Source organism: Poecilia mexicana, unplaced genomic scaffold, assembly GCF_051168715.1.
Source record: "Poecilia mexicana isolate PSO_F unplaced genomic scaffold, ASM5116871v1 scaffold_23, whole genome shotgun sequence".
NCBI classification, from domain to species: Eukaryota; Metazoa; Chordata; class Actinopteri; order Cyprinodontiformes; family Poeciliidae; genus Poecilia; species Poecilia mexicana.
In genome coordinates, this window is record NW_028263392.1 from 10,616,308 (window position 1) to 10,632,733 (window position 16,426).

Consider the following 16,426-nt stretch of genomic DNA (forward strand, 5'->3'; position numbering starts at 1 on the left):
TGGCGTGTGTCCTTTTTAATGAGCTACGAGAGTTGCTCTTCCAGATCTCTGGGTCAGAGAAGCGCTAGACGGTATCAAGGTCTGGAATTTTTATATGAGGCATCAAAAAATTCCCTTCACATTATTCTAACCTTTTAGTTTTTAAATGATGCAATTGTAATTTTTTTTTTTTTTCCGGTAGAAATAATATCCAAAAAGCTGACTGGAGGATCCACATAATGTCATCACATATCAAACAAATAAATACGCTAATGTCCCAATAACTGGACGTGAACAACAAAATTTAATAATTGCACTTTTGGGATCGTTTTCTACTAATTCTCCTTTTTTCAAAACGAAGGCTAAATCATTGCGGCGAAACTATTTATTTCTTGTTTCAATTGACCACAAAGAAAAACTACAAAGAATTCTTCCTTGAGATTTTTGCAAAAGGCTAAGTGGATTTTAGCGTGTGGGTGGGCTGTACCGAGTTCCACCAGGCAATTACCCAACACTCAGTTGAGGCATTTATCTGCTTTAAAACATCTCCAATAATAAAGCAATAAACAGACAGAAATAAAAGATTCTTTCTGAGTGGTTTGGGTCTTGGTTTTTTTTTTTTTTTTTCATTGCCTTTGAAGCCGTTTCATGGCTGTTTCATCAGCTTTGGCAGAGCCTCCCAGCAGGTAAGGCTTCGTCTTCCCCACCGCGGGTAAGGTATCGATAAACCTTTAGAAAGCCTGAATTGTAATCAGGAAAAAGTTGATTACTTATTCTAAAAGTATGCATTTTAATCTTTATTTTAGAAGCATGTTGTGGTTTGAAGGGTTTTTTTTTATTATTATTAAGGACCAAATTGCAGAAAGCCTCTAGAGATGAATCTGTAAGTATGATGAAAATAAACAGACTTACCAAAACGCTCAGGGGAGCAAATGATAAGACAAATGCAGACAAACCAAATACAAAAGGACAACTTACCAAAGTGAGATCTAACCAATGGTAAATAAACAACAGTTAAAGAAGACTGAGGAAATGTTTGACAACTGCCTCTATGATTCAACCAGACTTGTGGTTTAGCTGCTTTTCAGCAGCTGAGTGCTTCTGTCTCACTCCTCAAGGATTCTTTGTGGCCTTTTAAAATAAGCAGCTCACCATTTCACAGACCTCATGTCTGCTGACGCTCAAAGAAACTGCTTACGCGGCAGAATGTGCAAAATAAGGACTTTAAAAAGTCTCCTCCCTAAGCACCCGACTCTCACTTGTAAAACGGGCTCCGTAACCCATCTTCTTCTCTTTTATCATCATCATCTCCTCTCCTTTGAGGAATTAGAGAGAATCGATAAGGAATAATGAATCTTACCTGTGACTGCCTCTGCTGTGCAGTCTATAGGAACGGTCTCTAGTATATTTCTCAGTTTCCCTCTGTGCAGTGAGGATCTGGGATGTTGTTCTCTTTCAAACTAAAGAAAAATCTTGAATTTAACTTGTAGAATTTTTTTTTCCAGAGATTTGGTTCAAAATCTGTACACGAAGAAAGAATTTTCTTCATGTAGTGCGGAATAAATGGTTCAAGAGTAAATTAAAATGCATAAAATTGGGGTATTTCGTCTAAATCACATCCCCATCATTGGCATACATCATCAATAAGCATATTTCTCTCAAAATGCACACCGAGCAACTCAGACACGTGTTGCATCAATAGGAGTATCTCAAAACAAAACAAAAAATCGCAATTTAGGCAAACCAAATTATAGTGATGTTTGGCAACATCTCTTAAAAACTGTTTGTAAAATCAAAAATGTACAAAAATTGTTCAAAACAAGCTAAAGGGTAATTACATGTTCATTCAAATGTGATGCTCACATTAGATATGGTGTGAGAATGAGTTAAGAAATGCTTATTTAAAAAAAGAAACTGAAAAACAGAAGAAATGCTGTAGGCATAAAAAACAGAAACTTTTTTATCTGTTAGATGGGTGGTGGACCTGCTTTATATGCAGCCACTGACAGCTGCTGAAAGCCATGGTCATTTTCCAGCAAACCTATAGTAGCAACCAATTCTCATGTTCAGTCACTGCCTAAAAATAGACACAAATGTGGCCGCATTTACAAAGGCGGAGTGCTCCAGATATGATATCCAAAGTGCGTTAAATGTCAACACCTCATGCAGTTTAAAGGTCTTGACATGGAATCTGTTAATAGAACAATTAGAAGATGTAAAAATAATTTATTAATGGATTATTTGCTAAATATGGAAGCAGGCAGAGATGATGCGACGCTGCAAAAGGATCTCGAGGCAGATTCACGGAAATAGCCACTTGGTGGCAGCAGAGAGCTGCATGAAAGCAGCGGCGTTTCCAGCCGCAGTGTATCGTTGGAATATGGCAGCCTCCATCAAGCGCTGCCATGGCCTCAAAATACATTAGTCTATTTATCCAACAGGAGCACATTGTCACAACGACGAAGTCTTAGGAAAAGTCAGCAAATAATCACTTTGGCAATAAGTTTGCAATAACTAACAATAACTTGTCTATTCTGCCACCAAACGCAGCAGGAATGGACAATGTAATTCTTAAAGTTCAGTGACAGTGAATGCAACGAAGGAGGAACGTTGGGATCACTAAAACTCCATAGCAACCATTAAATGGCATCTGAATCTTAACCAGTTGTTCGGAAGGCATATCGGGATGAAGATTTTTTTCATCTCACCCACCGAAGCGTAAATGTGCTAAGCTTTCTAAACACAACTAATTTATCAAACTATAGGATTCTATTGTGCGAGACAAGAGGAGAGAAGTTTAAAGAGCTCTCTCTGTATGTTTTAACCAAGGCGAGGTCAATGAAAAGTATGTTTTTGTTCACGTCTCATAACACGAAAACCAAAACAATTTTCACAGAGTTGTAAGTGTTGCCCTAACCTTAAAAATAAATACTTACCGCTGTCCCAGTTCACTTCGCTGTCTAACTTAAAAAGAGAAGAGAAATCACATTTGGTCTTCAAAGACAATGCGGAAACGGATTACAGCGCTTTGAGCCTGTACTTGTGCAACCTGACGAAGGATTCTGATTGATGTCATTAATCTTCCAGCGCGCGCACAGCATGGGCGGTGTGTTTATTAGCCGAGAGACCGGGTAACACAGAAGGTGGTCTGCCGGTACAAACCACCAACTCGCTGTGAGAGCCATGTTTTGTTGTGTTGCGTTTCATCAAGCCTCTACTTGGTGGTATTTACCTCAAGTTCAGCCACTGCTAGGCTGCTCTGATTTATGGTGCGCTAGGTTGTGCTGCTAATGCAAGCTGAACCACAGCTCTGTAACATATTGAGAGCTGGCAATATTTAATCAATCATCACCAAATTCAAAACATCAACATTAAAGGCCGAATCCAAAAAGCAACTGGAAATAATCCAGTCTGACATCTCACGTGTTTTAAGTTCACATACTATACAGCCATTATGCGACGAGCAAGAAGCTTCTTGGCAAATCCAATCCTAATCTAGTCTATATTTGGGGGTAATGACACAGAAAAGACACCTTAGAACTGCATTAATAGCATCAGACTGTTGGATTTAATGGTTTAAACACACAGTCTTTGACACACTCAACCCGAAATGCTCTTCTTTGTCAAGAAGTGTTAATTGGATTTTACTCCAGGGTTAATTCATAATAACATAAACAGGCAGCAGATAGAAGTGATGGAAAAGCACATGATAAAGACATATATGTATAATCCATGTGAGCCATTAGGAAGATTTAGAGCTAAAAGTGAATAATTTGAATCAACGGTACAGGTTGCCCACCGGGCCAGACACATTTAACCAATTAAGCTCTCTCTATAACTAAATCTTTATTAGACACTCAAAGTAGCACTAATCATGGTAAAATGGCTCCATAATGTGGGGAAATGTAGTGCCTCCACTGAGAGCTGTGACCTTTGAAGTTGAATTTACATACTCGTACATTTGAGCTGTGCAAATTTAACGAAAACTTACTCCCTCTTTCAGTTTGTTCCCAGTAATAATACGATTTTGCTCCCTCGTCTCATTGGCAGTTTTTGGAACCGACTGATGGCAGTATTTGTTGCCAAAAAGTAGGGAAAAAGGAAGTTGTGAGGTTTTGCCGTGACCTTTTTTTTTTTTTTTTTGCGATAGGGCCAGATTGTGTTGGATCCCAATTTGAAAACTGATTTTCTACCCTGTGAAGTTATCCTTATTGGATATAAAGATTGTTTGATGATCTGAACCACGTAGGGAATGTCAACAATGTCAGAAATGCGCAAGAACTTAAAATTAAGCTGGAGTGGATCGTTTCTTATTTTCTAAGAAGAGGAGAAAACTTACATGTAGCCAGACACCACAGAGTACACATAGGCAGGCGTTAATGCACTAAATACTTCTTAAACTGTAAATGTGGCACTGTTGCTTGGAAAACACTTTAATCACAAATCATAAACCGCAGACGGGAATCAGATTGGCTTAGAGGACTTTCAGTCTTTGAGTTTGCATCTCCTTTAAAGCGGTTTCATGGTTGTTTCATCACCTGCAGCTGCAGTTCGCAGCAGGCTGGGCTTCATCTTCTCCACCTAGTCCTGGTGAATAATAAAAAGTGCAGCAACAAGATATTTTTTTTTAACCTATAACTTATGTAGTTTTAGGAGACATTTGAAAACAGACTCTTTGTGTTATTTTGCATTGCTTATAAAATCCTAATGTATTCTGGACAGGATATTGTCATTAAAAACTTTGAGTACAGTACATTTTATCTCATCGCACAAAATCGATGATTGTTGTTACCCCTGCATGGTCCACACTTTTGTTTCTGTCAGACCTAATAAGCTAAGTTAATCTACCATATAGTCGCCCCTTGCTTTCCTCCTTTCTCATTGATTTTCCTTAGGGAAGAGGAGGTTGATGACTATTGGTTTTTGGACACTGAAGCCGGCCAGAGGTCAACCAGATGCAACCCTTATGAGAGAACCCTCTTGTTCACCCAAGTGGAAGATTTAAAATGACAACAGAAATAAATCAAGTTTTACTGCAGTTTGATTTTTTTTATTTATTTATTTTTAGAAAATATGGGCTCTTGCGCAGTTTTAAACTCCTAACGATTCAAAGAAAATAGATGGTAACATTTGCAAGTGGAATCCAAACTCTGGAGACAAGACAGAGGGGAAATCTATTGTTGCCTCGGGTCAAGGGTGTGTGTGTGTGAGCTGTCTGCTTCAAATTATTAATAGTTTGGGTGCGATAGAGGATGTTTGGAAATTGCCTCCGCGAAAGAACAAGTTTGCCCAAAGTCGTGGCTTTTAGTCGCTTTTTGACGGCAGAAACAAACACCCCGAGAGCTCCTCAAAGGTCTCTTCCCTGGTTTTTACAATAAGCCACTCAAAATTTTATAAACTTTCAGTCCGCGCTGACGCCGACAGAAACCGCTGACTAAAGAGAATGTGGGGAAATATGCACTTTAAAACCAGCTCCTTTTTCCACCGCTCAAGTCTCACTCTCTGCCTCCGTAACATATCCTCCTCTCGTTTATCTTCATCTTCCCCTTGGCTTTGAGACATCAGGGAGAATCAATACAGAATAATGAATCTTACCTGGACCTCACTCTGCTGTGCGTTCCATAGAAACAGTCCGCAGTATGTTTGAGCTTCATTTAGCTCCTGACTGGCGCAACTCTCAGATGTTGATCTGTCTGAATCTAGATACTGTAATTAGAGGGCCTTTAAAAATAGTCTGGTGAAACAGACACAGGGGTTCTATGTTTTGTTTTTTCTTGCCTTCCTTTTTATTTTCGAAACGCGCATTTCCGTCTCTCTAAATTTCACAACACTGCTCATTTTCGTCTGAATAATAATAATGAGAAGAAATTCAGCAGGTGTGCTTTCAGCCAGAGAAGCAACGGCGCCCTCGGGGAGTGAGCCGATGCCGTCGAGAGTCAGCTTTGGAGTAAAGAGTTCTTGAGGACGGTGCGTTGAAACGACAACAGACTTTTCAACTCGAGTCTTTCGGGCAACAAATGTTTTAAGCAGGAACAAGAATATCGGATCGTGTTAAAGTCGGACTCTGAGGATGAATCGTCTCAGATGCCGACACCGTTTTCATGTCTGCTCCGGTGAACGATATCCAACCACGTCAGGGCCCGCTCGCTTCTGGGATAATTGGTGTTAGGGGTGAGCTGCTTAGGGGTTAGGGGTGAGACTTCAGCCTCGCACCAAAGTCACCGTCTGGACCATTTTCCATTTCTACAATCCTACTTGGGGAAACTTTTTTTTTTTTACTTTTATAGCTCCGGGTAGCCTGCATCCTATTTTTACACTTTATGCTGCTTATGCTGCCCTCACGATGTGTAACTGGTACAAAGCTAGACAGCTAGCTTACACTTAAAAGGTTGTTGAGTCGAAAATAATCCAGTCCTTGTTTTATTTTGCAACTCTGCTTTGTTTTATTTCTCCTTTTCTTTTCTTTTTCTTTGTAAAACTGTAACAAACACAAAAGCATACATCAACCACAGACAAGGTACAGAAAACAACCAGACCAAAGCAAACAAATGACTCCTAACCAGTTCACAGCACAGCGCCAAACCTCTTATAAAATATAACACAATATTGTTATAACAAAAAATGAAATAAACTTACAGACAAATGATGTCCAAGGGACAAACGTGTCTGAGCGATCTGTAGCACCACGTGTACCACTGGACGAGTTCTGCTTAACTGCCCAAATTAACTAAACAAATGATAGCCACTAGGTGTCAGTAATTACACTTACAATATAAACTAGTCAAAACATACTGATGGAGTCAGCACACTCCCCGCTTGGCAAAATAAAATTTTGACAATATATTAACAGAAAACTGTCCATATTCAAAGGCCTTCAGAAAGCAGAACAATGATTTCGGAGACAGGTCTGAGGAAAACCTTGGCATGTCCTCCTTTTGTTGTCTTCACTTCCACCTTGCGTACAATCTTGTCACTGCTTGGTAAGGTTTTCACGATGATTCCAATGGGCCAGTCATTCCTGTGGACTTGGCTGTCTTTAAGCAAAACAACATCTCCCACCTTTATGTTTGTTTCTAGCCGAGTCCATTTCCTACGCACTTGTAAAGTCGACAGATATTCCTGTTTCCATCGCTTCCAAAAAGTGTCTGCGAGACACTGTACATGTTTCCATTGTTTACCTTGAAGAACACCCATTTTGAATTCTCCACAAGGAGCTGACACAGTGCTTGTCTTTTGAGTAAGCAGCATGGCTGGAGTGAGAATGGTTGGCATCTCAGGATCATTAGACACAGGCACAAGAGGTCTGGCATTCATGATCGCCATGACTTCAGCCATGAGAGTGCTCAAAACCTCGTGTGTGAGATGAGTGTGTCCTGTTTGGAGTAACATAGCTTCCAGAATGCGTCTGGCTACACCGATAAGTCTCTCCCATGAACCACCCATGTGTGATGAATGTGGCGGGTTAAAAATCCATGTGCATCCTTTACTTTGGAGATAGGATTCAACCACGGCCTCTTTGGAGTTGATGTTCAGTTCTCTGCATGCGCCCACAAAATTGGTTCCCCTGTCAGATCGGAGAAGCTTGGCAGGACCGCGGATAGCAAAAAATCTCCTCAGGGCGTTGATGAAGCTATCTGTTGACATGGATTCCACTAGCTCTATGTGCACAGCTCTGGTTGACATACAGGTGAAAAGGACTGCCCACCGTTTACTATTAGCACTTCCTCCTCTAGTGCGGCGTGTACTGATGGTCCATGGTCCAAAAACATCGAGACCCACATTTGTGAATGGAGGTTCCGGTGTAAGTCTGTCTGCAGGCAGATCTGCCATTTTCTGATGTTGCAAACGTCCACGTAGCTTGCGGCAGATAACGCATTTATGGATTACAGAAGACACTAGACGCTTGGATCCAATAATCCAATAGCCAGCAGCTCTTATAGCTCCTTCTGTTATGTGGCGGCCTTGGTGAGCCACCTCCTTATGAAAAAATCTCACAAGTAATGTGGCAATGTGACATGTTCGGGGAATGATCAGTGGATGTTTCTCTTCATTTGACATCTCTACAGATGAAATACGACCTCCAACTCTCAGCAAGTCCTTACTGTCCTTCACAGGGTTAAGTTTCTGAAGTAAGCTTTGTTTAGGAAATGTCTCTCCTTTTCCAAGACACTTAAATTCTTCTTTGAAAGCCTCTTGTTGGATGTCACGAATGATTAGAGTTTCAGCTTTTTTGAGCTCCTCCGTACTGAGTACTTTGGCAAAATGTTTTCCTGTTTTATGTTTTGAATCCTCATGATTCTTCTTAAAAGAAACGACAACACTCTTGAGTCTGGCAATAGTGCGACAGAGCTTGGTCCAGTCTGAGAAACGCTCAAATCGGTGTGAACCTAACGGACCTGATGAGGTGTGGGTAGTCAGAACTGTGACAATGGGTCGAATTTCAACATCCGTTTCAGGTTCCACCAGACCGAAATTGTTGGTTTCAGGGAGCTTTCCTGCAGAATTTGATGTCAAAAATCTGGGACCTGTAAGCCAGCTGGTCTGTTGTAAGCTCTCTGCTGCCGTGAACCGGGTGGCATGGTCTGCTGGGTTTTGATTTGTGGAAACATAGTGCCACTGGTTTGGACAAGAGGATTGCCTTATTCTTGCCACTCTGTTGGACACGTACACATAAAATCTTCTTGAAGAATTATGGATGTAGCCCAGTACAATCTTGCTGTCTGTAAAAAATGTGACTGCATCCACACTGACGTCCAATTCCTCTTGGATCACTTCATACAACTGTACAGCTAACACAGCAGCACAGAGTTCAAGTCGTGGAATCGTGTGTGCAGGCTTTGGAGCCAGCTTGGACTTTCCCATAACAAAGCCAACATGGTATGTTCCATTAACATCAACTGCTCTGATGTAGGCTACAGCTCCTATTGCGAGTGTTGATGCATCTGAAAAAATGCATAACTCTTTCTTTTGCAGTAATGTGGGTGACATGGGAAAATAACTCCTCCTGATGTGTAGATCTGCCAGAGCTTTCAGAGAGTTTTTCCATGCGTTCCATTCTGCTTCTTTCTCAGAAGGTAGTGGAGAATCCCACTCATCTTGCTGTGATGAAAGTTCACGCATAAGTGCTTTTCCTTGCATTATTATTGGGGCCACAAATCCCAAGGGGTCAAAGAGACTATTTACAGTTGACAAAATGCCTCTCTTGGTGAATGGCTTTGGTTCGCTTGAAACCTGGAATGTGAAGCTATCGGTTTCTAAATTCCAAGAAAGTCCAAGGCTGCGTTGGAGAGGAAGGGGATCTGCACCAAGCTCCAACTCCTTCAAATCACTTGCTCGGTCCTCTTTAGATAAGGCTTCCATTACTTGGTTGCTGTTTGATGCTACTTTATGCAGTCTTATATTGGATTCTGCAAGCATCTGTTTTGTTCTTTTCAGGAGGTTCACTGCTTCATCAGGTGAGGTCACTGAAATTAGTCCATCGTCAACATAAAACTGTCTCTCAACAAACTGTCTTGTATCAGAACCATGTTCATTCTCACCCTTTTCAGCAGCTCGTCTCATGCAGTATATAGCAACTGCAGGTGATGGTGTGTTTCCAAACACGTGGACCTTCATTCTGTACTCTACAATGCTCTTGTCAAGGTCGTTATCTTCATACCAGAGGAAACGAAGATAATCTCTATGATCCTCTCTGACAAGAAAACAGTAGAACATTTGCTGTACATCTGCTGTGACAGCTATCAGTTCTCTTCGAAATCTCAAAAGAACTCCTATCAGAGTGTTGTTCAAATCTGGACCCTTCAGAAGTACATCATTTAAAGACACTCCTTCATATGCCGCACTTGAATCAAACACCACCCTGATCTGTCCTGGTTTTTTCGGGTGGTAGACACCAAATGTTGGAAGATACCAGTGTTCTTTACCTTCTTCTAAAGGGGGTGCTAGTTCAGCTTGGTCTTTATCAAGCATTTTCTGGATGAATTCCTTAAACTGTTCTTTCATTTCTGGCTTTTTCTCCAGAGTTTTTCTGAGCGATTCAAGGCGCTTCATTGCATGTTCCCGGTTGCTGGGAAGAAGCTGTCTCGGAGAATAAAATGGTAAAGGGGCTACCCAGCTGTGCTCCTTATTTTGATAGACTTCTTTATCCATAATGCTCAGAAAAGCTTCGTCATTCACAGATAACCCTGCTTTGTAATCATCCTTGGATCTTTCAAATACTGAATGCTCATGATTCTCTGAGGACGTAGGTTGAATTATGTCTCTATGAACAAGGGGCTGCATCTGTTGTTGTGAAATGCCATAGTTCTCCTTTATGTGGATACTGTTTGGACATGGACTGAGAAAGGATGTGCGCCCACTCTGCAGCACGTTTGCCTTAAAGGCACTGACCTTTGCAGATCCATGAAAACTTCCCACACAAACGTCACCCACTACAACCCAACCCAAGTCGAGTCTCTGTGCATATGGAGCATCATGAGGTCCATTTATTTGCTCTCTCACCTTATGCACTCGTAGGACATCTCTTCCTAGCAACAGCAGGATAGGAGCATCTGGATCCACTGCTGGAATCTTATGGGCGATTGCCTTTAGATGAGGGTGATGCTGTGCTGCCTCAGGGGAAGGTATTTCCAGTCTGTCATCTGGCACCATGTCACATTCAATTAAGGTCGGAAGTGGTATCTGTACTTTTCCATCCATAGACTTGAGAACAAAGTTATCAGCTCTTCTGCCGGACGTCTCTGTAGTTCCAGAACAGGTTTTCAATGTGTATGGAGCTGTGTTGGCTTGAACTCCAAACAAGTCAAAAAACTCTGTCTTTGCGAGCGATTTGTTGCTCTGCTCGTCAAGAACAGCATACATTTTAACAGCTTTGTCTTCTCTTCCTGCAGGGTATGCTTTAACTAAACAAATCTTGGCACATGAATGTGAACCGTCTAGGTTATTGCAAACTTCTGTACACTTTGATGTGATGGGTGTATCTTCACCTGGCTCCCCGCTTTCCTCTTTGTCAGATCCACAGCTCTCAGTTGTTGTTGAAGGAGGATCTGGATGTAAAACTGTTATGTGTGTCTCACTTTGACACTCAAAACATTTAATGGTTGCTTTGCAATCCTTTGCCATATGCTGAGTTGATCCACAACATCTGTAGCAAATATAGTTATCTTTAAGATAAGCTTTGCGTTCTCCAATTGGTTTGTTCCTAAAGGTTCTGCATTTTTGGAGTGGATGTGGCTTTTTGTGAATAGGACATTCACGAGCTGGATCTATGACCTTTTTCTTAGATGAAACAGTAGTCCAATCTGCAGACCTTGAAGGAATTTCTGTTTTGTGTGTTGACACTGAGAGACTGTTGTTGTACTTAGTCTTCTTATCTGACTTTGAGAACATGTAGCTGCTTGAGGTGGTAAACACAAAACTAGGATCATTTCTCACCTTAGCCTGATTTCTGACGAACCGTGAGAAGAAAGAAAATGGGGGAAATGGCACTTCATTGTCCTCTTTGTACTTGGATGCTTGAGTTATCCATTTTTCTTGTAAGCTATGAGGTAACTTTTCCACTATGGGATTCACGCCACGAGCGGTGTCTAGATAAGTAAGGCCTGGCAAGTATCCTTCTTCTCTGGCACATTCTAGTTCAAGTAGAATATCACCAAGTTCTCGTAGCTTGCCATTGTCTTTATTTGTTAGCCTCGGGAAGTTTTCAATTTTCTTGAACAGTGCATTTTCTATAACTTCTGGCACTCCATAGCATTCCTCTAAACGTTGCCACACCATGCTGAGGCCTGCAGTGGGGTTAAGAACATGCACAGAACGAATTCTCATTGCTTGTTGCGATGAATCTACCCCGAGCCATTTAACCATCAAGTCCAGTTCCTCTCTGGGTGACAGATTCAAATCCTGCGTGGCACCACGAAATGATGCTTTCCATGACCAATAGTGTTCAGGGCGGTCGTCAAATTTTAAAAGACCAGAACTGACAAACTCGCGTCTCATCAAGTATTTTGCAAGATCATGTGCTCCTTGTGGCTCTGCTCCACATCCTCTATCAGATTGATGATGCTGCCGAGTCCTGTCCAACTCGGCGTGAGGTTGAGGCCGAGTGCTTGGTTTTTCATGTTTCAACTCCAGTCTATATCCTTGGCGTGTGGTGAATTCTGCCTCATTTTTCAGAACGACTTCGCTGGAATCTGGGACTCGTTCTGGTGGCGAAGCGTCGCGAAACAGTTCTGCGTGCTGCTTGATATAGTTGCTAGTAAGCTCAATAGGACTGAGTGGTTTTTCTGGAGTGTGCAGTTCTTCTAGCCTTTCGCCGCTTTCAATCTCTTCCTCTTCATAAACCGTAGCTTCAGCCTCAGCAGCGGCGGCAGCTCTCTGGCTTTGAAGAATGTGGAGACTGGCTTCGAGGTCAGCTTTCTGTTTCATCACACTAGCTTCCTTTTCCGCATACGCCAGTTGAGCCTGAGCAGCTTTAGCTTTGGCCCGTGCCTTAACTGCTGACGAAGCAGTTGATACTGACGCCCTGCTTGACCGTTGTGAAAAACGAGATGATTTTCTGGATGACTGCGATGCAACATCATTTACTTGCAAAGATGTTTTTTTTTCAGCTTGCAGACTGGCATCTGTTTCTTGCTCTGCCGATTTTGGTGATTCCATAGTGTCCTCAGCGTAGTCCTTCGTATATCTCTTGCCAGAACGTAGATTCATGACGAGTTTGAACCCGCTGCGTAATTGTCTTTTTACTATGCTGCCCTCACGATGTGTAACTGGTACAAAGCTAGACAGCTAGCTTACACTTAAAAGGTTGTTGAGTCGAAAATAATCCAGTCCTTGTTTTATTTTGCAACTCTGCTTTGTTTTATTTCTCCTTTTCTTTTCTTTTTCTTTGTAAAACTGTAACAAACACAAAAGCATACATCAACCACAGACAAGGTACAGAAAACAACCAGACCAAAGCAAACAAATGACTCCTAACCAGTTCACAGCACAGCGCCAAACCTCTTATAAAATATAACACAATATTGTTATAACAAAAAATGAAATAAACTTACAGACAAATGATGTCCAAGGGACAAACGTGTCTGAGCGATCTGTAGCACCACGTGTACCACTGGACGAGTTCTGCTTAACTGCCCAAATTAACTAAACAAATGATAGCCACTAGGTGTCAGTAATTACACTTACAATATAAACTAGTCAAAACATACTGATGGAGTCAGCACACTGCTTATATAGGAGCCATATGGAAGGAGAGACATGGCTGCAGCCGCACTGGCTCGCCTCTGTGGACTTAATATTTCAGAGTGCTAGACATCAAGGATCTTTCTATGCTGCTTCGAGGAAAAAAAAAAAGAATATGCTGGAACTGGAAGCAATGGAGAAAATAGAAATATATAAATGTAGTCTGACATTTAGAGATTATTAAGACTAATCATGGCACACAAATCTTACTGTGAAAATGTGACCCCGAAAAATAAAACAATCAGCCTTATTATGCCGGAAATCACTTAGCTGGTAGCTAAGCAGAGTGCTAAGCTTCCCACAGTTTAAGGAGGTGCAGCTAAAAACAGCACAAGGTTTCCTGCAGTAAAAATCACTAAAAACTCTGCAAGCTCCCCATTTCCTGCCCGTTCTTAGCTTGCATAACGACAACTGTGTTTGAGTTTTTCTCGGCTGAAGGTGAGATTCGAAAAAAAACAAAAAAAAACAAAAACAAAGAGGGCCTCTGCTTGATCGAACTTGCAAACCAAAAATAGTAGAAATAAAAAAATCATACTCAAGCAGCAGAATTCTATTTTTCTTTAAATACAAGTATTGCAAAAATGAAACATCTATTGAACATTCCTTGAGGGTTTTCAAATCAGAGGTATCAGAGTAAATCCAAACATTTCAGAATTTTCTTGTCGAGTGTTGTTACAACCGATGCATCACTCCCTTACACGATTATGTACCACTTATGCATAAAAACAAAGTTGATTATGCAATTATTAGCAAATGCCTCACCAATCAGGTAACCAAAATATGATCAATAAGACACTGTTTGAAGCTGAAGGCATTCAAACAGAATACCACAAATAATGTCTGGTTTCTGTTTTAAGCAAACGGAGCAAACATTACTCCAAAATTTTGTTCAGTAATATCCTTCACCAAACCTCTTCGCAGAACACCACCGTTCATGCCAAAATACCATTACAGATGTCAGGATAAAAAGATCGTAAAACACATTTAAAAAAATTCAGAATTTCTTGCTAATTTGTTGATCTACAGAAGATACAATGAGGTTTGAGAGTGTTATCACAAAATATTAAAACACACGACAGCTGCACAGATCCTCAACCGGAATCTGCCAGACTTTTCACATTTCTGTCAAATACGCAAACCTGATAGTGATGTTGCTACGTCAAATCACCATCTGCCTGTTTTGGATTTACTGACCAACATGTAATCATTTCATGTCTTATCAAATCAGCCATATGAAAAGAAGTAGTCACATTAATACGTATCTAATATATATTTTTTGAAATAACAGCCAGTATTAGCTCTTGAGGATCCGAAGTCGGTGTAGTGAAATGCTTAGAACATTCAAAACATGCCAAAAAAAATAAAAATAAAAAATTCTGGTGCTTTCTTGTCGGCGCTGCGTGTTGACATCACCGTTTCACTACGGCTCCGCCTCCGCACTCTGCTGATGCTCATCCGCCACTTGCATCAGCACCATTTCTGGCATCCTCATTAGGCAGACGCGCAGAGAGAGCCTACCCACCTCGCCGGAGCGGAGAGAGAGGCGTGAGACTTGCCGCTACAGCATCCCGAACAGACATTTCACAGTCCGGAGGCCCCCGCAGTCGACGCGTCGCTGCCCCAGAACCAGCCGAAGAGGAAGCCGTCACAGAGCACAGCTAGCCCACTCCTAGTAATGGAGAGCCTGTTGGATAATCCGATGAAAGCCGTTCTGTACCTGAAGGAACTCACCACCATCGTCCAGAACCAGCAGAGCCTGATCCAGACGCAGCGCCAACGCATCGACGAACTCGAGCGAAAGGTGGAGGACCTGATCGGGGAGAACCGACAGCTGCGGGACCCCCACCTCTACGTCCAGCAGCCGCCCTCTCAGCATCACCACCACCACCAACACCACCACCACCCGACTCAGCGGAGCGCCAGTCCCCAAGCGCCGGCCCACCTCCATCAGCACCCGGGGAGCGCCACCAAGGCAGCGGCTCACCTCGGCCAGCAGCTGCCGCCGCCGCCTCAGCAGCAGCAGCAGCAGCAGCCGCCTCCTCCTCAGCAACAGCAAATTGTCCATCAGACAGCCCAGCCTCAGCAACAGCAGCAGCAGCAGCAGCAGCACCCGACTCCCACTGCGCCGTCTTCCCACCACCCGCAGCAGCTGCAGCTCGTCCCCACCTCGCCGCAGTCGCCCAAAGTGAGAAAAGCCGGCTCCGAGTCCGCCGAGGACGACAAGAGGAGCGCCTGCTGCAAGTCCCTGGTTCCGCAGACTCCAAGCACTCTGTGCCGCTCGGTTGGACTGGCCAGGAAAGCAGAGTAAGTAGCTCTCATGTGTTGTGTGCACAAACCAGGTGGAACGAAAAGGAGTCCGTTTTTCTGATTTTTACACTCACATCACGCAAACAGATGGAGATGCACGAGCTGGGAAAAATTGTACATTACATTAGTGCAGCACAGAAGACTTCATAGCTTATTTTACAGCAAAAGATAGATGTCATGATCAGTTTACTGTGTCGTTGTCCGTAATACAGCGTGATCTGAAGCCTTCAGATTTTCTATACTGTAAGTGATCACATTCAAGGAGAGCAAGCAGACATAACATCCTCAAATTTCATTTTTTTTGGCTTGAGCCCTTTCAGAACACTCTGTTAAACAAGTTGCGCGCTCGGCATTGATTGTGCAAATGCATGCCAAATATTTTTATGTGAATGTATCATGAAAAAAAGAACCTTGCAGAAAAAAGTGGGTCCCCCCGCCCTCCCTTTTATGATTTTGCAGAAAATTTCAATCTAGCTTTCTTCTGCTCTTTTTCTAGTTCACACCACTCAACTAGAAATGATTCTTAAAACCAACCTCTCTCTCTGGCATCTGTTCATAGGAAGGGATGACAATGCAAACAGACTTCTAAAAAAAATAATTAACAACAACAACAAAAAGAATAACACAAACAACCTCAAGCAAAATTTTCATTGGGTATTTCATAGAGCTGCATTACACAGACTGTAGCGACTTAGACCTCATTAGGACACCGACATAGAAATGTTCCAGAGAACCTTCAAGTGCCTGGAAGCAACGAGCGCCAAGACAGAAAAGACATTAGCAGCTGTTCGTGTGTCGCCGCGGCGACCTCTCAGAAGACGCAGAGAGGTTGAAAGCACTTTTTTCATCAAAGCAAAAATGCCAAACAACCAGTCTCAGTTTATTTATTGCCAGGAAGCAG

The 16,426-nt window shown here is 42.2% G+C and overlaps 1 protein-coding gene across 1 annotated transcript in view; it reads left to right on the plus strand.

Annotated features, from left to right (window-relative positions):
• The first annotated feature begins 14,893 nt into the window (after window positions 1–14,893).
• LOC106931840 (IQ motif and SEC7 domain-containing protein 3-like) overlaps window positions 14,894–16,426 on the plus strand; it is an 85,707-nt gene continuing 84,174 nt past the window's right edge. The window contains 1 exon segment of the mRNA XM_088003533.1: window positions 14,894–15,522. Coding sequence (XP_087859659.1) covers window positions 14,894–15,522 — 629 coding nt within the window.